This window comes from Solea solea, chromosome 17 (assembly GCF_958295425.1).
Source record: "Solea solea chromosome 17, fSolSol10.1, whole genome shotgun sequence".
Lineage (NCBI taxonomy): Eukaryota > Metazoa > Chordata > Actinopteri > Pleuronectiformes > Soleidae > Solea > Solea solea.
The window spans coordinates 2,271,160-2,295,184 of NC_081150.1; the positions used below are offsets into that span (position 1 = coordinate 2,271,160).

The following is a 24,025-nucleotide window of genomic DNA, read 5'->3' on the forward strand; positions in this document are numbered from 1 at the left end:
CCCATGGACTGAACTAGGGCTCCAGGGACCATCCTAAAAAGCCAAGTCCACCTTTGACCATATGGCCAGTTAAGTCTCCTCACACTGATGTTTTAATGATCCAAATGAGCGTTTCACTGGTATCACTATTGATTCAGTGACACACAAACACATCAGCAACAGGAACAGAGCGAGAGAGAGAGAGAGCGATGCTGATGCTGATGCTGTGACCTTCGCGGCTGCGCTTTCAGCAGTGCGCGCTGGGAGAAATGGAGGATGCGTCCTTCGGGAATCTTTCATCGACCATGTTTATTTTTCTAAAACGGGATCAAATATTAAAAAAAGAAAGAAAACAGGATGATAAACTGCTCACACACTGACTGACTTTGGACGTAAATAAGCTCAGGTAAGAACCGGACCGTGTTTATGTCTAATTATGTGACATGAAGTGACGTCTGAGCTGTCACGATATCGCTGTACACATCAGCATCTGTTGTCATGGCTACCATGTTCCGTGTACCTCCGAGGCTGGCATCATGATGACGTAAAACACATTTTATTGCTCTGATTATATTAATTTTGCTGTGGTTTAAAACGGAAACGTTATGCTTTTCTAATTAAATACAATACAGATCAGCTGAGCACGCGCCGTGCTGCCTTCACTGATGTCGGGAAAGTCGTAATTATTGTAATTATTGCGATTTGGTAAATGTGACGTTTTTAAGCAGCGTCATCTTTGGTTCAAAAAACAAACACGTAAATAATAATTGTAATTATATATGTGAAGTCTACATTTGGGGAGTAAGAAAGAACTGGATACATTATGAAAGAGAAACAAAATTAACCGGTTTTAAGTGTTTTCATTGACTGGAAAGTGACATCACAAATTACATGAATAATAAAGTAAAACTAAAGAACATTTAAAAGGCAAATACTTATTTCATATTCTTTGACAATGTGAAATAAGTCATTTTATTTTGTTATTTTCATTATTTTAAGGGCATTGACAGACAAAATAAACCCATTGTGGAACAATGGCTTTTCAACCACGGAAATATTTAAGATTTTTTGGCAACAATCAAAAGAAATCTTAAGATGTATAAATTATTTCCAAAAAGTAGACCTCAGGGTATGCATCCCAGTTTATAATACAGGGGGTTTAAAGGCAATTTGCCATTTAAAATAACTTTTATTTCCCTTTAAATCCTCTCCCAAAATATCTGCAGTTTTGGACAATCCTAATAAATAAGCACAACCCCTCCAGTATAATGGTACCTCATGTTTATGAATGAGAAAGATACCGTTTATACAATTTATTTTATATCTCTGCTTATGCAATTAATTAATCTGTCACATATATATTACTGGAAGATGCTCTGAAAGTGATGGTGTTTAATAATCCCATTTGGGATGGGCCTTATGTCTGGTATGAGTCATACCAGACATAAGGCCCATCCCAAATGGGATTATGCCGTATGACACAAAACTAACTAACTAAATCTACATCTTAAATACACCATTTAACTCAATATGGGCCCTTTGTAAAGCAGCCATGCATTTTGACAAAGACAGGTGTTGGTGATCACATGAACAGTGGCTCTGTTCACTTCATGTTCATCAGAACACAGTGTGACAGTGACAGCACATGTGCTTAAGCTAAGGAAGCTAAATGGAACTCAGCCATCATTCATTTCATCATTTACACCTGTGACCTGTCAAAAAGGCCTGCTGAATACCTTTAAACTCAAAGAACAAAGGTATCACTGTCCAAACACGCTGAGCAGAATCATGTGACAGTAAACATTACAGCATGCTGATTTAACTGGGCAAAGGGCATCCTCTGTATTTATTTATTATTATTATTATTATTATTATTTTTGAAACAATATCTAAACTACAAAGCATGAAAGGTGCATTTGTTTAAGCAGCATTCTAAAATGTTCCTTTGACAATTATATAATTCTTCTGCTGTTTTAATGACCTGTTTTCAAGCATTTTTGTGTTGTGACTTTTAAAAATTGTTGTATAAACAGAGTGTATCAAGTCGAGTTTACGTGGTGCCCGTGAAGGCAGCACCTTACCCGTGTCAAGGAGAATGGGCGGGGCTTAATCGCCTGACCCCACGAGCGAACGTGTATGATGTTAGAGTAGCGTAGTGTTGAGGCAGACAGTGGAGACCGGCTGCAGGTAAGAGACTGTGGCTGACTTTCAACTGTTTCCTTCACGAAGTGGGCCGAGGTGTTTGTTTTTCTCTGCCGGTCCCGCCGCAGGTTTACCGGCGTTACACACTGCTCCATGCGGTTGCTGAGAAAGTTGAGGGATTGGGCAACAGCGCCGTGTGTGTGTGTGTGTGTGTGTGTGCGTGCGCGCGCGCCTGCTTGCCGGCGTATGTGTTGTGTGTATTTACCGGTTATTTGGACCGACAGTGTTTGATGTTTGTGTTTCGTCGACTTAACGTCTCGTCGTTTAAACGTCCATGGCTCCATCACGTCATTAGCCGCCGTGGGCTGGTCAGCTAGCGCAAACCGCTTCGCGTGAAATGAATGACATGCTGGAGCGCGTGGGGACTAATTGGCTAACGTGACAGTAGCACTGTGTGTGTGCTTATGTTTTCTATCGAAAATGCTAAGAAATGATGAATGACATTATGTTAAAATGTGTTTAAACAAACTAATTTAGGCCACACAGAGAGGCCACAGCCATTTAAAGTCATTTCACTATCATATTACATTCATAAACCTGTTCTGACAGTTGGTCGTTCTCAAGGGGCGGGGCTAGTTAAGACGAGCACGTTATCTTTATCTTTATCTTCTGTATTTTAGCCTTTTACACGGAATGCACAGGTGTTACTGATTACATTAACAATGGGGAGGCCAGATTAAACCAGCTGTGAATGCTAAGTCATCATTTCCAACCCTAGTGCTCTTGTTTTCTTAACATTCTATTATTATAATTTTCAACTATTCATATATCCTACACATGTAATCTGTTAAAAGTTATAGATGGATATGTTGAAGTGCTATCCAAAGACCCACAGATGATTTGTAAGGTTTCATTTGGTGTCTATATATATATATGTATATATATATATATATATATATATATACACACACATATATCTATATATATATTTAAATCATTTTAGTTTACCATCTAACATCTAATAATGATACTAGATGTTACAGATATGGCTGTAAAATATTGGCTACATTATGCACAGATTTATGCTGTGATTTATATAGAAAGTTTTGGGAACATTGATATACAGTATGTGTTTGTATTCAAATACCAACAGTACCACCCCGTCAACAGTGATGCCAGTGTTTACTGTTATCTGGGATGTTTATATATCAATTTACAAAATCAAAAACCTAAACTAGTTTATTATTCTGCTGCATAGCTTTGTCTAAATTATCACTCTAGGATTGGGTGAGATGCCATCAAACCAAATGTGTCCATACTGATTAGGGCTGCAAAGATCACTCCATTATTAAATTAATTCACCAACTATTTTGATGATTGATTCATCGGATTGAATATTTTTTTTCTTCAATATTTAAAAAAATGTTCCGCTCCATAAATGTGACTGTTGTCATCTGGATAATTGTGGTTTATTTTGAGTTTTGGGAAATTTGCAGTCCAAATACTGATTACAATGTATTACAAATGACAATGTACACCTGTGAACGCCTAATATCAGAATTTCAATTTGTAAACAAAACATTTCCAAGACATATTTGGTAAATTATTTCATTCATACATGATATTTAAAACACATACACACACACCTTAACTAAAAGGTTGGGAAAATTCTGCAAATTTGTTTGAGGACCCGCAAAAATTCTCCTGCAATCCATCTGTGGGTCCCAACCCAGGGTTTGGGAATCACTGATGTACTGCACATGGTTAATAGCTTTTGGTGTTTTGTAAATTTAGTATAACAATGTGCAAACATCTCACTACTGCAGTTTACATAGTTCTTTGTTCTCTGTTTTCTCCAAAATGTTGTTGATAACGTCCTCAGAGCCATTGTTGTGCAATAATGAGCAACGTTATGGTAAAAAAAGCCCCCAGTCAAGATAACATACATTTATGTGCACAATGGGGGTTGCTTTTATCAGACGTGCTTATTATTGCACAACATCTGCGCTGATGAGACTCGGTGCTCTTCCTGAGTCTTCACAATAATAAGCCTGGCATCATTACGAGGGACAGTGACTTTGTCTGTTGCTTTTTTTTGGTCGATGTGATGACTTTGTTGTGCATATTCACACAGAGAGAAGTAATTATACTGTGGTCATTGTAGCATTGCTGATGGTGTGAACATTCTCACATAATCAGAGATAACAAGTTAACCTCCCAGTTATCTGCTCTGACGAACTGTAACATCTTTGACGGGCTAATGATTACACACAAACTTGGCAAATTATCAGTTGTAGCTTACAGAGAAACACAGTGACTAAACTTTCCTTGCCACCACCACCCATTTCTGCATTTCTCAATTTAGCAAGTATTCTGATTTTACACTTTACGTGTTGCAATCTCTTTCTCTTTGCTGCATGTGAACACAAACTTTGATGGTTTATTTAGGTACTTATTTCATAAAACAGGCCATGGTTCAGCTGGGAGTTTAATGATTACTGAAATTACTGAAAGTGGCCTTCTAGGTCTATATAAGCAGATGTGATTGAACAGATTCATAAAATTACGACAGTAAATCATTTGTGGCTGCATTGAACCATCATGTTCTCCACACAGACAGTGTCTTTGGCTAATCTTGTTCTAATCTAATGTTTAAGTTAAAAAAACAATAACAGTCATTTATTAGGGTCAGAGTTTATCCAGTTTAGAATTGATTTATTTAATCTGGATTCTGTCACGTCCCTTATTCAACCTTTTTGTCATAGACTGTGTAGATTTGTTGTTTCAGCAATACTATTCTTATTTCTCAATTACTTTATTGGGACAACTCCAGCAAATACAGGAAACATGTATGCAGTTTTAAAATGACACATTTTTCCGTGGGAAAAAAAACGTTCTATTACTCAGTGTCAGGTGTTTAGTGTGACCTGACCTTATATTTGAACAGTGACACAACAATGACACAACAATGACAGTAGCTCTGTTAAACCTGGAGTGGAACATAATAATGTTACTAGTAAAACCTGCGTTTGTCCAATTTCATGTCGACAAATATCTGCTATCCTTTATAAAATGTTGACAAATATGTACTGTGTTGTTTTCACATTTCAATACTAAACGTGCGCTAGAACCAGTGACACATACTAGTTCAGAATCAGCAGTTTATCACGAATGATGGTGATTAGACAAATGAGGCAAAAACATCACTTCCACAGAAGCTCAGCTTCTCTTGGAGTCAATGGAGCAGTGGGTGGGTGTGGACGCATGATGATTGGAGGCACTGTCCGAAAGGTGGAACACATTTTTGATTGACAGCGTTGCAGAAACATACACGACAGTAGAGCCTTTTCTGCCTCAGTCCTGTGTGGATTTTGTGAAGGGAAGCCTGTAGACGAATCGCTGGTGACAATAATTCTGTTAAACATTGGCATGGTAGGTGTAACATTTAGCTCTAAATGCTGAAGGACAGCCTCGCAGTGCTGCTGTTTTATTTTTATTTTCCGTTTTTTCTTTTCCCACCCATGTCTAACTGATGGTTTTTAAAAGACCTTTGATAAAACTCAGATCAGTGTGTCCTTTCTAAACGACCCTGAAATTATAATAAACAGCTTTATGCATTGTTATGGGTTTAAAATACACAGACACTGATACAGAATGAGGCTGATTTGCAGTCAATGACAATGAGGAGATATATAGTCCTGTTTTTCTGGTTTGCCCTTTAAATCCCTTGTTCTTCCTTTTAAGTGCACACACACTGAGTCTATAAAGTTCACTGTTCGTGTTGAGAAAGAAGAAAAATGGGATTAACTTTAAACACTTGTTTCTCTCCTTCTCTGCCTCATTCAGAGGTCGTATGCAGCTGCAGACCTTCCCATGCTCTCTACCTGCTCTTTCATCAAACGGCAGTTTTTTTCACCTCTGACACACAAAACAGGAATAAATGCAGTCCGTGTACCCGGGTTGCCAGGCAACCATGACCCCGTGTGACCTCCTTGTGTGATGTCTTGTGATGCAACCGCCCTCTAACATTTAGACAGGTCAAGTTTAAAACCCGAACAATGCCACTCATGTCACCCACAGCCCACTGGTCAGACGGGTTTGGTTGGACTTAAAAGAAAATGCAGCTGGTTTCAGTCAAAAAACGGCAAAGAAAGCACTATTATTTTTAAAAACAAACTATGAACAACTCAACTGTATAATTTCCCACCATCATGCCCTCCCTCTCCCTCCCTTCATTTGTCTCCCCTAAATGGCTGTAGTTCAACATTAAATATCAACATATAGTATATATCATAATATAAATCAAATCATGTTTCTGTCAAGCTTAAGGTTCCTTTCTACTGGACAAAAATAACATTTTATTTATCCTTACCTTTTTTAATTCATGGCAACTTTTGCACATTCTACAAATTAATTTCAGATAAATTAAACAGGTGTATATACAGTATATTAACCAACATCTTAATATGGACAAGTTAAAGTTTTAAGCTTTACAGGACAATGAAAATAAATCTTTGTGGGCTGGGTGGGTCAGTGATCATGATTGATGTAGTTATTGATATAGTAGAGAGGGTATTATGATATTCTTGGATGAAGCAAAGCCTGTGCAGTTTCTATCTTCTTAAATGAGATGACTGTCTGATGAAGTCATGTAATTGTAAATGTAATAACTTTACATGGTTTTTGACGTTGGTTGGACAAAACAAGCAATCCAGACTCTCTTAGGGCTTTTGGAAGTTGATAAATGATTTAGCCTTTAGGGAAAGACATGTTGGAGGAAAAGACACAACATAAGAGGAGATGAAGTTCTATGACATGCTGTGCAGGGTTAGATTTGAACCAGTGAGGTCACAGCAGGGTTTAACGTTTAATCCTTCACTATTTGAAGCTATTTAATTAGCAAACTCCAAAGGCTTTCTGTCACTGAAAGGTTCCATTATTTTCTCATATGTATGCTACCCTGGTTGAAAGAGATTCATTATTTGAAGTCCTCCCATTAGAAGAGCTTTAATAGCATCACTCCACAGCTAAATGCTCCATCTCATTTTGAACCTATTTCACAGTAAATATTGAACTTAAATGTGACTTTAATAAACAAAATGATCATATCATTGCAATAGTTGGCAGAAATGTTTTGTTTTTCTCCAAATCTTTCAGCCCTGCATACGTACATACTTACGTCAAGTGGCTTGTTGATCAGTCGTGTTTTTGGTTTTTTTTGTAATTTTATTTTTCACTGGTGAAAAGGTGAATTAGGCCTCGGGAACCTGGTGCAGAAGCGAACTGGCTTTTGTGTGAGTTGTGTTCTTTTAAGCTGAATTTGAGGCTTAGCGTTGTAAATTCCTTTCACGTGTGTGTCAGCTCTGCATGCTGGGATTTCTAGTCTGGTTTTAACAACTAAACTTCTAATAGTCAATGATATTTTAAAAATAGGTGGAACACCCAGTCCAATAACCGATAATTGTTGTGACAGTTGTTAGACAAAATAAAGATTTTTGCTTCTGGGTGAAACCATGAACACAGCCGTCGACTGCTTTCATTTATTCACTGATCCGGTTTATTTCTTCCTTACAAAATTGTCAGTGATTTGTACCAGAAACTTTTTGATTTTACATTTTGTTTATTACTATAAAATGCATGTTTTGTTAGCTCTCTTTTTATTAGTTATTCTAATAAAGGTTTTATTTAGTTGTTATTAAATAAAACACATGTTTGTGTTACCTTTTGTTTTTAGCAGTATAACCAAGTGCATCTATACTGAGCAGCTAAAAACAAAAGGGATGTGGAGAATCCTTGCATGGACCAGTTGTTTTCCTTCATACACAATAGTCACTCAAGTCTGCACCACTTCCTTTCAACCTGGCTTTCAAAATAAAAGCCACTGACAGTATTTTTTTTTTTTTGCTGCTACGTCTTAAAATATTTATAAGAGATTACAATTTGGTACAAGTGTATTGTATTATATTTTTTCTTTCCCCCGACTGACCTCAGTCAAAATGGCTGCTGTGCAATTACATTTTCATTATTTCTTCTTCAATTTTCTTTCCAAAGAATATTTTACAATCAATTGCACTGACAACATGAAAGACATCCATCTGATTAAGAACAATACTGCATTTAATCCTACAGTTCTCTGTTGTGTTGCTCATGATGTAACCTGCACAGTTGTGTACATGCTGAGACTTGTATGCATTTTATTTTTGTTAAATTGCTGTTTAAGAAAATTCTATTTAATTAACTGTTTCCACTGTAAAATATTAGAGTAATACCACTAAGACTTGAACCAGCTGCACTTCTGTTCCTCACAGTCAGATCCAGGTGGATTAGAGATTAGACGTCATGGTAACAGTGGGATTTATGAGGGTCGTGTCATTCGAACACTGCTTGATCAAACCAGCACCGAGTATTGCACAGACAGGCGGTCAGAGCCCAGTGTCACACACTCACAGCCTCACACATGCTCATGCTGGCAGAGTTGTGTTTTTTGGTTGCTGCACGGACAAAGGTCGAGCTCTCTGACTGCACTCCCAGCACTTGCAGCTGCCAGCATGTGAATATGGCTGCTTCAGTGTCTTTCTGAAAAGACAGTTGTGCGTTTGAGTTTAACAAGTGTATGAGCAAGTGCTACTGTGCAGTCAATTTTTTGTGACAGCAAGTCAAAATGAATGAAAAGCAGCCTCTACATTCAGTGCTCCAGTTTACAGCACTACTGATGTCTCTTATATTTGTTATCCAAATTCTGATATCACAACCTTATGCATCGACCAATATCAATATAGTAGTCTTTTTACTTCTTTTTTAAACATCTTTTGAATTATGTAATGGTCTTGCATTACCAACATAAAGCTCCAACTCTGTTTGAAATGTTCTGCTTCCATAAAGATCTAGTTCAAAACCGGCTCAGTGAAAATGCTTTTGCTGTTTTTTGGAGTTTTTACAGTCACACTGTTGCCTCACAGTGACCTTCATGTAGAGAATAAAGTGGTAGACAATGAGTGAGTGAGTGTTTAGTGAAGCAGTTATGTGATATTTGAGTTCCTTGGATTGCATCAGATTTGTATTTTCTTTTAAAATCCAAACCAGTGATTTTGACCAGTATTGCACCGATATAGATATCGTATAGACTCATCCCCTATAAATTAAACACCGTTATAATAATATATTATATATTTTTTAATAAAATTAAAATGGTTTCTGGCCTCTGTGATGCTAAACTAATTCCATTTGTTTGTGGACCAAAAGGAGGTCACATTTTGTTATTATGGAAACTGATCGATATTTCTCACCATGTTCTGTATTTTAAGGACGAATGGGAGTTTACAGCAGGATAATGGTGGAGAATACACTTCTTCCCTATGTTGTGAATAAATAAATAAATTCTGCACTTTAACTTTTAATGGACGTTTTGTTTTCTTCACTTATTGTATCGTGATATTACTGCTATCGTGTATCGCGTATTGTAATCTGATTCCCACCCCTAATGTGTGCCAGTTTTTTGGTTTTTACTGATCTCTCTTGCATTTCTTATTTAAAAGTCAAACACTACACACACACACCTGCCAAGTTTGAAGCCTGTCAAGCAAACATTTTGACAGTTATGTAATTAAGAGCGAGGCGGAGGTATCGTGCATATATAGATGGATAAAACAATGAATTAATCAATAAATGAATGTGAAAATGTGAGAATCTGTGATCAACACCATATTTCCTGGGAAATCCTCACATGAAATTGTGTGTATGGTTTTCTGTTTCGTGGATCGTCAGATAATCCCAGCGTGGAGTGTCCACTGCTGACAGAAACAATAAGTTGTGTCTCTTACAAAAACATAACGAGGTGTAGGGTTTTTGTTTGGTTGAAATGGAATCTTTGTGTTTGTAAAGGTTGTGCAGATATTGAATGATCTGTAACAATATTGTCACAGGTCTTTTTTCTCTTGTAGTTTTTGGATTAGTTTGCTGAAACTCTCCTTTTGCTTCCACAGTGATCATGATGGGATTGGACTGAGTCTCTTACCTTTTAGAGAGCACACAAGCACTGAGCCTCCAGTGTGAGGTGGAGCGGCAGCAACAGCTTGAGCTCAGGCGTTTGTAGTAAGTCCACTGCTATTTTCTTCTGTAACCTTCTGTCATGTTCACCTTATAACATATTGTTTTTTTGCAGCACTGAAAGAAATGACAGTTTGTGATGATTAAGTGCTTTTTCTATGAGAGAATTAAAAAAAATACATGTTTTTTGCTAGAAGTATATTCCCCAGCAGCTTTATTTAAGCATCAGATCTGTTTTATATTGTTCTCTTGTTTAAAGCAGATTCTGTAACACACTGTGTCACTGTCTCTCCACTTAAATCACAAACTATAAGTGATGTGATATCCCAGTGGTGACTTGCAGAACAATGATTAACGTTTCTGTTTTAATGAAGTGATTTAACTTTTTATATACTGTGCAAGATTCAGAGCAGGTGCACCCATCTGTCTACTGTCTGTACGGAACAGCAGCTAAAACTGTGCTATTATTATAATAATATGTGTGTTATGATGTGTCTATGATGCTGAATTTGTGCCAAATATGTCATTGAATGAAAGTTTGTTAAGTTGTTTTTGTCATTTTTCAGTGTCTGAGTGTTATGATTTTATTAAAGAAACATATGTACAGGTTTATGCTTTGAATGATGCACAAAGACTTTTATTTACACACTAAACAGTAATATGTGTTGTAAAATATTGATGTCATTTGCAATTCTCTTCAATATTTACTTTGAATATCAAATCATATTCTAATTTGTCTATTCTAATAGTCCATATTTTTCTATAATGTATATAGATAGATGTGAAATGGTTATTTATTACCTACCTTGACTGTCTTTGCTGCTGTATTTCCCTGTACAAATATAGAATTTACAATAATAATTATGTTAGTTATCTAGTATATACTGCTTCATCTCTGTTTGATGCATTAAAAATATTGCATTAACTGAGCCTGTTTGCATGAAAAATGCTGATCCATATCCAAACAGGAAACAATATCACTGTTGTGCTGCTGTTTTTACACTGACTGGGATAAAGTTGGTTCTTGTTATAGAATGAAAACCTGGCTCTCTGGTGTTCTTCCTGCAGCCGGTCTCTCCTGGGTGCACTACCCTCTCTGACCGTGTGCCCTACTGCAGAGGCAGTGCGTCCTACAGCTTTCACCGCACCGACCCTCCGCACTCTAGGGTCATCATGGGGGAGGTGGCCCTGATGCAGTTCTCCACGGTGGATTACGTCATCTTCGCCGTGCTGCTGGTGGCCTCGGCTGGCATCGGCCTCTTCTATGCCTTCTCTGGTGGTCGCCAACGCACAACACAGGTACACTTTGATGTCAGAGCCTCAAAAGATGCTTTTAGGCCTCCGTGCTTTTGTGACAGCCAGTAAAAGGAAGTGTTTTTGTCCATTTTAATATGAATCCCCTTCTTGTAAACGCAATATTTGACGATGGCCTTTTGGGAAATTTCTTCCAGTTTAGTAAAATCCTTGAACTGGTCACAATTTGCTGGATAAAGATGGCGATGCACAATATTGTTCCTATCCGATGCAAATTTTCTTCATTTTGAGGCAATAGGTTTGTTTGCCAATATCCGACAACACATTTTAAAGCAATATTGGCCAATACTGATATTGTGGTGATATCGTGCACCCTGAGACAAAGCTCAAGGTCGCTGTGATGATATAAAACTTGCGTGATCTAGATTGTCTTACAAGTGCTCACTCGGACTGAGTTTATCTGGTTAAATGAAGGTCGAAGATCAAGGTCTCACACATTTTTTGACCTCTTGAAACATAGACAGGAAGACGCAGTATAGTTACATTAAGTGCAATAAATACAACAGCAACACTCATGTGACGTATAGACTGGTCTGATTCTATGAGTCCTGTAATGTCTAAAGTTCAAAACAAAAATTAGTGATGAAGAACCTTGTTTCATACCCTGATTATGATTAATTTTTCCTTTTTATTCCTTTTTAAGTACTTATATTTAGAAATGTGGTCTAATTTGTTTAATCAATATTTGTAAAAAATGTGTTAGGGATTCAAACAATTGTTCGATTACTAAATGAATCGTCAACTATTGTGATTATCGATTCCTCGGTTTTAGTGAGTGACATATATTTATTTATTAATTAGGTAATTAATTCATTATTTTATTTATTTTTTTCTCTTTATCCACAGGAGTTCCTGATGGCTGACCGCTCCATGAGCTGCCTGCCTGTGTCTCTGTCTCTGCTGGCCACGTTCCAGTCGGCCGTGGCCATCCTGGGCGCTCCATCTGAGGTGTACACCCATGGAACGCAGTACTGGTTCCTGGGCTGCTCCTACTTCTTGGGCCTCCTCATCCCCGCTCATATTTTCATCCCAGTCTTCTACAGGCTGGGGCTGTCCAGTGCCTACGAGGTACACGCCAATAGAGAATTGGCACAAAACCAATCACAAATAGTCAAGTCATGGAAGCACCACTATGATGGATTCATGCGTTTATTCACCTGTGATTGTGTTTTTCCAAACAGTTCTTAACTGTAATGTTCCTCTTTCCCCTGTCTGCCTGTTGTTTTGTTTTACTCTCTCTCTCTCAGCACTTTCTCTTGCTTCCTCCTATCGTCGTCTTTCTCAAGTATGATCTCAGAGCTTGCTTTTCTTATCTGCTCCCTGACCTTTCTTATCCTTAAAGTGTTAACGTCCAACAGGAAGAACCAACATGTTCTTTTTTTCTTTTTTTTTTAATCTTTAATCAGAGTCGTGAACCTCAAGGCCACGGATCAGTCATTTGCCAAAAAAAACAGTAACACTGCAGTAATGTAATGTTTTGAAAGAGAAAGATCTTAAGTGAGGGTTCTGACCCGGACAGCAGTCGTCCTCGGCACTGATGACTCTGAGATGATATATGATCAGCCTTTTTGATTTTGTTTTGTTTTTTTTGTGTTCTTTTTGTTTTTCTTTTACATTCTCTCCTCTCAACAGTATCTGGAGCTGCGCTTTAACAAGACGGTTCGCATATGTGGGACTGCAACGTTCATCTTTCAGATGGTACTGTTTGTTTCAATTATTATGATAAACTATACTCTTAATGCACATTTTTGACATTAGAGATCATTGTTTTGAGTGTAATTGGATCTTTTTTTTGTATGTAGAGAAAATACAGAGAAAGAAAAAACATTCACTGGTTATTTACATCTGAAACTGTGGCCCTTGAAAATGTCACACTGACCCTTGCAACATGTTTATTATGGTTTGCGTTTCCTTCATGAGATTGACAGTATCTGTAGTTTCTCCAGTGAAAGCATCAGCAGTGTCATCATGAATTTGATAACATGACCATAAACGTTTATGGCAAATTCAGTAAAGAGTCACATGTGTATGAACAGTGGTTATTGATGGGATAATACCAAGTTACCATCCACATGTGTTTTTTGGTTTTTGTTTGTTTTTATTTTAAGAAGCTGCTAAATTAATTTAAATTAATTGATAATGAGGCACTGACATGTTATGATTCATCTTTCTTTCTCTCTGCAGGTCATTTACATGGGGGTTGTCCTTTATGCTCCAGCCTTAGCACTCAATGCAGGTAAGATTTGCATTTGTCATTGCACCACACATAACACCAGCAGTCATTCACAGCTGTACCTGTTGTTTTTTCTACTTGCAGTGACAGGCTTTGACCTGTGGGGGGCAGTGCTTTCCATGGGATTAGTGTGCACTTTATATACAGCTCTGGTGAGTGTCTCAGTTTACCAAACTTGTTACCATCAGGAAAAATGCAATAATGTGATTAATTTATATTTTTAGTAATAATAAATGACTCATTTTGAATAAAATGTTTGTGTCATGCTGATTTTTGATAAATGGTATTGCAGAAGATGTAGCTGTTATTTCTGAATGATCCATTTTTACTTGATTGAAGGCAGGTTTTACACTAACAGAGAGCATGCACCATCACAATGACTCTGAAGCTTTTAAATGAGTGTACAGATACTGCAGAGTTCTGCTTTAAACTTAGTCTGTCATCAGCACGTGTGTGTGTGTGTGTGTGTGTGCTCCTGAAAGTGCACTTGGTCGTATTGATCTCTATGAACTCGCTGCAGTGTTGACGTTTGTGCTGCTGTCACACAGGGAGGCTTGAAAGCTGTGATCTGGACAGATGTGTTCCAGACAGTGGTGATGTTTGTAGGCCAGCTGGCGGTCATCGTGGTGGGGACCATTCAGGCGGGGGGAATCGGAGAGGTGTGGAGGAAAGCAGTCAACGGCAGTCGTATTTCTGGACTGGAGTAAGTCGGGAGAACTGTTACTCTACTCACTTAGTGTGAATTTACTTGTACTTCAGTAAGTCTAATGTTGCTTTTACTCTCTGTGTAAGCCTGAACCCAGACCCTCTGGAGCGTCACACCTTCTGGACTCTGGGCGTGGGGGGAATCTTCCTGATGCTGGCTCTGTACGGTGTGAACCAGGCCCAGGTCCAGAGATATCTCAGTTCACGCACAGAGAAGGAAGCCATCATGTCAGTATCATCGACTTCTCACAGCATGCTTTGCTATTTTATAATGAACACACAGCACTGAGTGCTTTCTCTAGTCTTAGTGTGATTTAAGGCTGGGTGATGAATGATTTATTAGTTGATTTACATTTGTAGTTTAGGAGGATTTGAAAAGTCACGTATTTTCTGTTTTGTTTTTGTTTATATGCTCGTTTTGTGACATTTTTTGAGATGTTAATTTTAAGCCGTTATCTCCCGGCCCTGTATATTGTCACTGGCCTTTTTAAAGGCTGTTTTTCATGTTTGTCTTTCTTCCATTTGTCAGTGATTTCTGATGCTAACTCTCACCTCATGTCGTGTCTCTTTTCAGATCCTGCTATGTTGTTTTCCCCTGCCAGCAGATCGTCCTGTGTTTAGGTTGTCTGATGGGTCTCGTCATGTTTGCTCGCTACGGTGAAGACAGTCCTCTGGTCAAGGGCTATGTCCAAAGTAATGACCAGGTGAACACTGTTTGTTTGTTATCTGTTTTTTAATATACAATATTAGACAATTTATCACTCATGTTGTGTATTGGTCCGTCCTAATGTTTAGTGTCTTTGTGTAGATGGTGCTGTACTTTGTGATGGACGTGTTCAGGGACCTTCCTGGTCTCCCAGGCCTGTTTGTAGCTTGTCTCTTCAGTGGAGCTCTCAGGTAAATAACCCAAGTAAACATACTTGTTATGTGTCAGTCACCAGGTGTGACTTCTGTCACTTGTCTGTATGCTACTGTTATGCAAGCTGTGGTTTCTTTAAATAACGATGCTCAGAAATATTGTGAGAGAGATCCAAACATTGCCAAGTGTATCATCTTCTACCACCAGCTCCACGGGACTTGAAGCGTCTCATTTCCGATGCAGATACAAACACCAGTGACTCATTTAATCCTGCGTTTGTCTCACTTAGCACCATCTCGTCAGCCTTCAACTCCCTAGCAACAGTAACTATGGAGGACCTGATTAAACCTCATTTTCCCAATATGACTGAAGCTAAAGCCACGATGTTATCCAAAGGACTTGGTGAGACGGATGTTTTTAGTCATTGTCGCTGTTTGTGTTGTTTATCAAAGACAACAATGTAACTCTGTTTATTCAGGACTTTGAATTCACTCAAATACTGCTTATATTTACTCAGATGAACAGTTTATTTAAATGTATTTATATCAGGGACAGTGTACAAATACATTCATCTCAGCAAGTGAAAATGTGCTTTGTACCAGATATATACAGGATAAGATGTCAGATCAAACAGATGAATGCTGACATGATTGATTACTTAATGTAAGCGGTACAGAAACCTGTGTAGGTTTTCAGATTTAAAGGAAGCTTATTCCAAAATGTAATGGCAAAGGCAGGACAGCATTTAGGGATGCAGCATTGATTATAGTGTTTTTTTTTTCCTCCTGTAGTGTTGATTGTGTGTGTGATTGTTTTTGTACATCGTATTTTCAGTTCAGTCAGTTTAAACCACTGTTAAACACTGACTGTGTTGAATGCCATATCACTGTTTTATATTTTAAAACCGTCCCACGTCATCACTGTAATGTCGTCTTTTAATAGGTAATGTCTCTCTAACACTGAAACTCAGTTAACTGATTTGTATCTATTTCTTTCTGATGGTGGTTTAAAGAAATGTTGACTCATGAGGAAACATCATAAAAACAATATGACTTACATCATGTGCTCCACAGCTTTGGCCTATGGCCTGGTGTGTCTGGCAATGGCCTACCTCGCCTCTCTAATGGGATCTGTGCTGCAGGTAATGATGTCTTCACTGTTATGTACAGTGTACGTTTTGGAGCATTCATAATTCCATCTCTAAATAAGGCGTTTGTCTTGATTAGACTCTTTGAACGTCCTTTATTTATTAATGATTTTTATAAAACTTGTTTGTACAACAAATAGTCCTTGACTGCACTGACACACCCGGTCATCTGTGCTCACAGGCAGCCCTCAGTATCTTCGGCATGGTGGGTGGCCCCCTGCTGGGCCTCTTCTGTTTAGGATTGTTCTTCCCGTGGGCAAACCCTATCGTGAGTCCCACTTTAATTAGTCCTGTTTTTGTTTTTGTGACCACTGATGAGCTGTAATGTGTGAACACTACACTAATAAGATGGTAATGACAGCTGAGTGTCCTCCTCCTCCCTCTGCTCTCCTCAGGGTGCAGTGGTTGGTTTAGCAGCAGGTCTCATCATGGCCTTCTGGATCGGCATTGGCAGTTATGTGATGCGCATGTCTGGTCCCGCTCTACCACCTCTTAACACCACTGCTCTGCCTCCGTTTGATAACATGACCACTACTGTTATGACGGCACTGGTCAGCGCCACCACCTCCACGATCACTGCCAAGCCAAGGTAACTCATCGATGTCCAGAACTAATTCTTTACAGCTTTTAAATGTGTCTGTTGTGATTTTCCTGAATCTTTCCCATCTCTCGTGCTCCCTTCAGGCCGACAGGTGTGGAAGCACTTTACTCACTGTCCTACATGTGGTACAGTGCTCATAACTCCACAACTGTGGTGGTGGTGGGACTAATAGTCAGCTTGCTCACAGGTAATACACACAAGTTGAAAACTAGCTGTATCAACGGCCTTATGCCTACGTTATACCCTTATACACTTCTGAATAGGACGGCTGAGTCCAGGCACTTTTCAAACACGGCAACTGTTGGATTGAGACGCAGCTATAGTCTGAATGTTGGAGCTTCATCACGTTCAAGTAGCTCATTCTAATGTGCTATATTATATATTACATTAGAATGTCATATTATCAATATGCTGAAACAATTAATAAATTAGATTTAAAATTGAGAATTTTAAAAAGAAATTTTAAAGACAATTTAGAAATAAAATAAATAAATAATTAAAACAAAATCTGATCTGATTTCTCAGCACATTTCTACAGAATAGATGTGGAGTTTTATGTCGCTATGAAACATGTGCAATTCATGGTTAAAAATAGAGCTGAAAAGAGCACTAACACCAAGAAACCAAGAAAGAGAGGCAAAATGTTCAGATGATCTTTATCATTCACTCAGTGTGGCCCCAGTGTGGCCCCAGTACACTGATATGATTGGCCGAGTGTCTTCATGTGGTCATTCACGGTCCGTGTTAGTCGTCTGCATTTCCAGGACTTCTACTGCTGTAAAGGCAGGAAAAGATGCGCCAGTTAAAAATACACATGCTCCTCCAAAATTTGGCAGCTACCAATCATTTAGAGTCCAGATAAGACTGCATCGGGACTGGGGTCCACCTATTAGTGACCCCCTAACCTAAAGAGAGACACTACTCTTATCTAAGGCTGCATTGAAATCAGATGTGACCGTGTAAACGCATGAATTCAGATTCAGGCCTCATTCGTATCAGATACAAGCATTTGCATCTACAATGTAAGTGGACCGATCAGATATTCCCCTGTCAGTTATGGTCTAAAAGACATGTGAACACCATCTCTGATCACATGGCTCTCTTTCAACCTGTTTAATGGAGGACGAGGGTTTGAACCAGTGGACTCATGCTGAGGTTTCAATCCTTTTAAACCTTTGGGGCAAGGATTTCTAAATGTCACAGTAACACCACGTGTTAACCAGTATAAATACAGATATGAGTCACTTTTGAAAGACCAAATTTTGGCATCAAGTCCAAAGATAAACTTGTGTCCATGTTGACGTGTTAGGACCTATGAAGGAGAAGGACCTGACTCCAGGAACAGTGTTTCCAGTCCTGGGCACGCTGCTCTTCTTCCTGCCCGAGCGCTACAAAGAGAAGCTCTGCTGCGTCACTCCTCTGGCTCGGAAGGTAAATTCAGATTTACGCTCCCTCTTTGTACCAATGTGCTTTTTTTTAAACACCAGTTTTTTAACATCTGTCCCTCGTCTGCCAGCCCAAAGAATCCAAGATGCAGGCGTTAAACGTGGCCAGTAAAGAAGGCAACGGAGCATCTTACTACAAAGACGAGGCCGAGAGCGACCGAGCACAGACCGAGGACGTAGAAGCTCTGTCCCAATACCAGCCGGCAACTCACACGGTCCAGGAGACGTCCTTATGATCTTTTGGGTTGTTTTTTTTTTTTTTGGTTATGAATAGCACGCGTACACATCGTCAATGTCTGTGGTTGTCAGTTTTTGTTCTTTGAGAGGAGCCACAAAGACAGGTCATAGATGTGAAGTGTAATGAGTAATTATTAAGTGTTTGGTGTTTTACACTGACACAGTCGTTTGAATCTTACTACAGAAAAGCCTTATGGACACTTTAGTATTTGTGAGTGGGAGTTTTTGTTTATGTACCCACTTTTGTCCTCAAACAAAGATAACTGGAAAAAAAAAGCACTATTTTGACTGAAAATGTGCAAAAGAGGAAGCACCTGCCTGTGCTGAGTCACAGACTCTGGGTCTGTCCACATGTGTGCAGATGTTGTGTGGGGGTTTGAAGTTGGAGACTGGGCAGCTTTACGTGCACAAGGAGCTGGAGAAAAACATTCAGGTAGTCATGAGTTGTTAAAAAAATGATTCTTTTTATTTTTGTAGAGAAGATAGAGCCATGAAATCTAAGGATATATTATGAAGAGAAGGACAGAGTTTCATGTCTGTGTCACTGTGATGGTGTAGTGTCTTTATACGGCCTTGGTTTAATACTTAGAATCGCCTTTTTGCTGCTGCTCCAGCCGTCCAGTGATCGGGAGCCACGCAAACCAAGTGTTTGTGTGTGTTGAGATGAGCAAACGTGATGTTTCAGTGTTTGCAGTACACTAAAATCATGGGTCTCTTTATAGCCAGTATTGACGAGAGGAGGAATTACACTGAATTACACAGAATTACACTGAATTACACTAAATTACACTAAATCCAGTGGATCTGTTGAAACGTAATACATGATGTATATTTGTGTCTCCCTCCTCTGAGGCTAACTCCACCCAATGCCTGAAAAATGCCAAGAAGTGGGCAGAGAGCTGAGGGGGGGGGAGCAGTGCAGGAGGCGTGGCCTTGTAGTGGTTCCTGACACTGAGTTGCAGCCTCTAAATCGTCTAAATCTGACCGAATATTCATGTGAGCATCAGATATCGATTCATCTGTCGATTGCTTGATAAATCAGTGGTTTGCTCCGCAACGTGGCAGAATTTTATTTATTTTTATTTTTTAAATGAAGATCAGTGTTTGATAAACCTCAAAAATAATGATGCTCTCAAATGTCTTTATGTCCACAAACCAAAGTGAATCAGACTTAATTATTTCTTTATTTGGCGCAAAGAAACCAGGGAACAGTTGATTTAATAGATAGTTGATAATTAATGAATCGTTTGTTCATAGTCATGAACTTACTGCTTCATGTGTCTGTAGAAATATCGACTTAAGCAGCTGTCACTTTCATAACATACTAACCTTTAGATAAATGGTTAACATTGCACTTCCTGTGACAACTTCAAAATAAAAGTGCTTTTATTTATTAGTAATGGAATACGCTCCACGGCGCTCTGCACATACTGAGAGTCATCTTCTGTTTAGTGTGATCCGTCACTGGTCCTGATGCTGCTTTTATTCAGTTTTGGTGGTGGTATGTTTGTTTGTTGCTGGTCTGGGGGTCAGATCTGACCCTGGGGTCATAGGTCACCCCTGTGTGCTGTAGAGCTTCCAGCACGTGTATCATGTCTACCTGACTTTACTCGTCTGTAGTGACGTAGTCTTTGAAACACTAGTGCACGTCTGTCTCTGTTGTTTAAGGATGTCGGCGTCATGTGACGCAGTTCATTTCACATTTAGTTTTTGTGACCGTTTTTTTGTAATCGCAGAATTCTTGGCCATCTCCATTTTGGCATTTTCACTCATTCATTGTTGTGTGTGTGATCTTGACAGTGGACTCCATGTCAAGACACCGTGTTGTGAAGTGAGTTCATGTGTAATGTGTTTGGAGATGCCGCATCTCTCTAGCCTTATACTTTCCTTCTGTGTGTCCGAGTTGCAGTTGAAACATTAACAGACAGTTCAGGTAACAGTGGACCTCATTCATTCATTCATTCATTCATTTACTTTTCCCTTTAAAACAGTGTACGGTAGCTGTGATGTTAGGACACAGATCACAGCGGTGCTGCAGCTGCTCAGTGGCCACACGGACAGTTGCTGTTGTCTCTCCTCTCATTTCTCACCCAGTTTATTGTCTTTATCCAAAATGGATTAGAAATTTAAAAAAAATAAGAAATCATTTATATATTTTTCTTTAATAATAGGAAAGTTCTTGGAAATAAAACTTAACATCAAATTCATGGAGTGTTCTAAAAGGCCATAATACTTTGTAAATACAAAATGTAATTTATTTTTTTATCATTTGACACGTAGTATTATTCAAATTTAAATTTGATAACACAAGTGACTCATGTCTATCGTCAAATCTTCTCATATTCTTGAATGTTATAGCTGCAATGAAACATTATTCTCTTCATCAATGAATCTGTTATTTTCACAATTAATTGATCAGTCAAATGTCTACAAAGCAACGATATTTAATTTACTGCCATGTTCACATGAACAAAGTTGAAACCACAGAACTCCATAGAGTTAAGTTTAATTGAATATTAAAGTATTAATCCATTAGTTAATGAATTTTTCCAATATTTGATGGGATTTTTCGTTGAATCTTCTAAATCCTAGCGCATGAGAGCTAGTAAACGTAATGCAGGATTTACAGCATGTTGAGCTGAGACGAGCATCAAAAGGACTGAGTTTTTCTTTTGCCTTAATCATTTTTTTACTTATCTATTCATGCATATATCTGTAGATACTGGTCCGTCCTCCTGGAGTTTGCACTCGCACAGCTCTTGTAGATCCTCTGACAGATCTTTTGTTATTATGTAATGAGTAAAGGGTTAATACAGAACTGGGAGTGATGATGATGATGATGATGAAGGAAGCTGTGGAAACTGAGCAGGCAAAGCACCACTGTAGTTTTCATTGGTCAACAGCAGGGGGAGACAACACATCATGTCAGTGACCATTTTGTATTATAGTTTAATCCAATTATGAATCGTCACATAAACACTTTTTATAAAAAGAATAAATCGTTAGTTCTTCACCCAACAAATCCCAGAGAAGAAAACACTATATATTGATCGGTGTATTTTACAGAGATTATAGAGATTTATTTTACAGAGTTTTATCATGAGAGCACTTGTTGAATGAGGTCCACTCTTTTTACAGAAACCCCAGTTGAGCACAGTCCCATTACAGACACTTAGAAATACCTCAGTGTATCCCAAAGCATATAGAAATATGAATTTCTTTATTTTTAAACCAACAGGTTTTGTATTTAAGATCTCATTTGTATATTTTTGTAACTTCACACAAAGCCTGCAGACATTTCCTAAGACTGAAATGTTGAATTCTATATGCAAGAGCCGTGAAATGTTTGTTTTGATGGTGAATGTCGGGGAGAATTGGGAATGTAACGGTCGAACTGCAGCAACCGTATACAGCGCGTGTACATTCAGGGGCGGAGCCACCACTTATGACGTCACACATCAGAGTCAGAATTCCTCATTTGAAGCCTTAAAAATTATCATCTCTTTTCATAATTTACAAAATGAACACTGTGTTGCATTGAAGAAAACCCATAACTCGTGTTTAAGACAATGAACTCAGAAAAATGTAAAGTATAAATCAAATGAGAAGTAAACGTAAAATCTTCTTTATTCAATGTATACTTACTAGGGTTGCAATGGGCAGTACATTTCCAGAAACTTTCCATGGGAACTTTATTTTGATTCGATTTAAATAATAAATAAGTCAATTATGCAGTTTAATTTGAGTAGAACCTTTGATGTAGGGCTCCCCAATTTTGCCTAGGACCCCCAAACTCCCTTGAAACGCCCCTGCGTATTGTATATAACTGCAGTGTCTTCATCACACAGCAGGTGTGTTTGTGCGTTACATTCCAAATTCTAACTCAAAAATTCACATTTATTCAAAAAAACATTCAATGGTTCCGAGTTTGTCCTTTTGGTTTTCTTACAGTTTTTTAAATTCCATGGTTGTGATTATTATTTTCTACTTATGATTGCATCATGTGGAATTCTCCTTCATACCTGAAATTACTTGAAGTGTGAGCGTGAGATGTCAACAACAACAATAATAATAATAATAATAATAACGCTAAGGCGCAATCATAAACTAGGTGAGGGTGCTGTGATATGAGTTGAAAAATAAATGCTATAAAAGAAACATGTTGATTTTTAATATAGTCATATAAAGCACAAGCAGGTCAGAGTCTGACTGAAGACTCACACGTGGCCTTTCTTTCTTTTTCTTTTCTTCTTCTTCTTCTTATTGTGCGTTGCAGACCGACTCACTGTAACAGCCGAGAGAGAAAAAGCAGGGAAACACTGTCACAGTAATTTCCAGCAACAATAAATATTGTTTCTAATTTCCTAAACAATATTTATTCTGATTGTTTTCCACACCCACAAGAATTCTTACTGTTTTGCATTCCAATAAAACAATAACTCCATAAGCACTGAAGCCAGGACGGCTGCTCTGCTTCGGCCTGTGCCTTCATTTCTGTCCGTGTGTTGTTTTTTTTCTGTTTCCTGAACGAGTGATGATTTCATACACAGTCCTCGACAGCGTGGACTAAACCTGCACGAGTGAATGAATGAAATCACACGCATGTAAGAGTCTGTTTCTGGAATAAACACAGATTTATTCTCTTTCAGTACAAACAAGACTCCTACATGTTTGTTTCTATTTGTAAAACGTATGGTTTTTAATTGTCACAACGGTTTAAAGCTACAGTACGCAGGATCACGAGGGGGAAAAGCCGGAGCATTTTCAAATCTGACTTGTTTTAAAAACGTTTGAACAACCTTTGAAACTGATTTTCAATGTTTTAATCCTGAGAAATTACAGATTAGACGATCCATTCCAGACGCGGGACCACACGGCGCTTAATCCAAACATTTCAGGGAGGAGATTTTGGGACCTGGCAGAAATTTTTGTGAATTAACATGACAAAATATAAAACGGACATAAAGGCGGGCTGTTGTCGTCGTCGGTTAATAGCTGTTGTGTGAGTGTGTGTGATGTTTTGTCCTGAAGTCATGGCTAAAGTACGCAGCGTCGGTTTCCCGGTCACCTCGCTCGCATTGGTGGTTTCAGGGTTCTGCTCACTCCCCCAATCGCTGTTCAGTCATTTACGATTTGAAATCCGGAAGACTCTGATGCGTGCGATGACATCTGTTAATCCCTCACACTACAGGATTATTTGGCTAGATAATCTGTTCAAAACCAGCCTCAAATCAGAAGCACCCACGATTGTTGGAAGAGCCAGATTGGGACCAAAATCTGGCCAGATTTTTAGGGTTGGGTATCGGTTGAGTTTTAT

General features: G+C 38.5%; 1 protein-coding gene across 2 annotated transcripts; it reads left to right on the top strand.

The window, feature by feature from the left end:
- On the top strand, positions 1-23,199 carry slc5a6a (solute carrier family 5 member 6a). 2 transcript variants are annotated; one of them, XM_058613669.1, is made up of 18 exons: positions 1-385; positions 10,104-10,212; positions 11,236-11,466; positions 12,328-12,549; positions 13,114-13,179; positions 13,666-13,717; positions 13,799-13,866; positions 14,263-14,417; positions 14,507-14,647; positions 14,994-15,123; positions 15,228-15,316; positions 15,568-15,680; positions 16,352-16,419; positions 16,607-16,693; positions 16,821-17,014; positions 17,110-17,213; positions 18,336-18,457; positions 18,543-23,199. In XM_058613669.1, exons 3-18 carry the CDS (start codon positions 11,341-11,343, stop codon positions 18,705-18,707), a joined length of 1,902 nt encoding a protein of 633 aa, XP_058469652.1. In that variant the 5' UTR covers positions 1-385; positions 10,104-10,212; positions 11,236-11,340; the 3' UTR covers positions 18,708-23,199. The 2 variants fall into 2 exon arrangements, with proteins under 2 accessions (XP_058469652.1, XP_058469651.1); XM_058613668.1 differs by lacking the exon at positions 1-385 and adding an exon at positions 2,075-2,166.
- The last annotated feature ends 826 nt before the right edge of the window (positions 23,200-24,025 follow it).

Coding starts and splice junctions, on each gene's coding strand:
- slc5a6a (XM_058613669.1), top strand. CDS start 11,341: ATGGGGGAGGTGGCCCTGATGCAGTTCTCCACGGTGGATTACGTCATC. Junction 14,648..14,993: donor ACAGAGAAGGAAGCCATCAT/GTCAGTATCATC, acceptor GTCTCTTTTCAG/ATCCTGCTATGTTGTTTTCC. Junction 16,694..16,820: donor TCCCGTGGGCAAACCCTATC/GTGAGTCCCACT, acceptor TGCTCTCCTCAG/GGTGCAGTGGTTGGTTTAGC.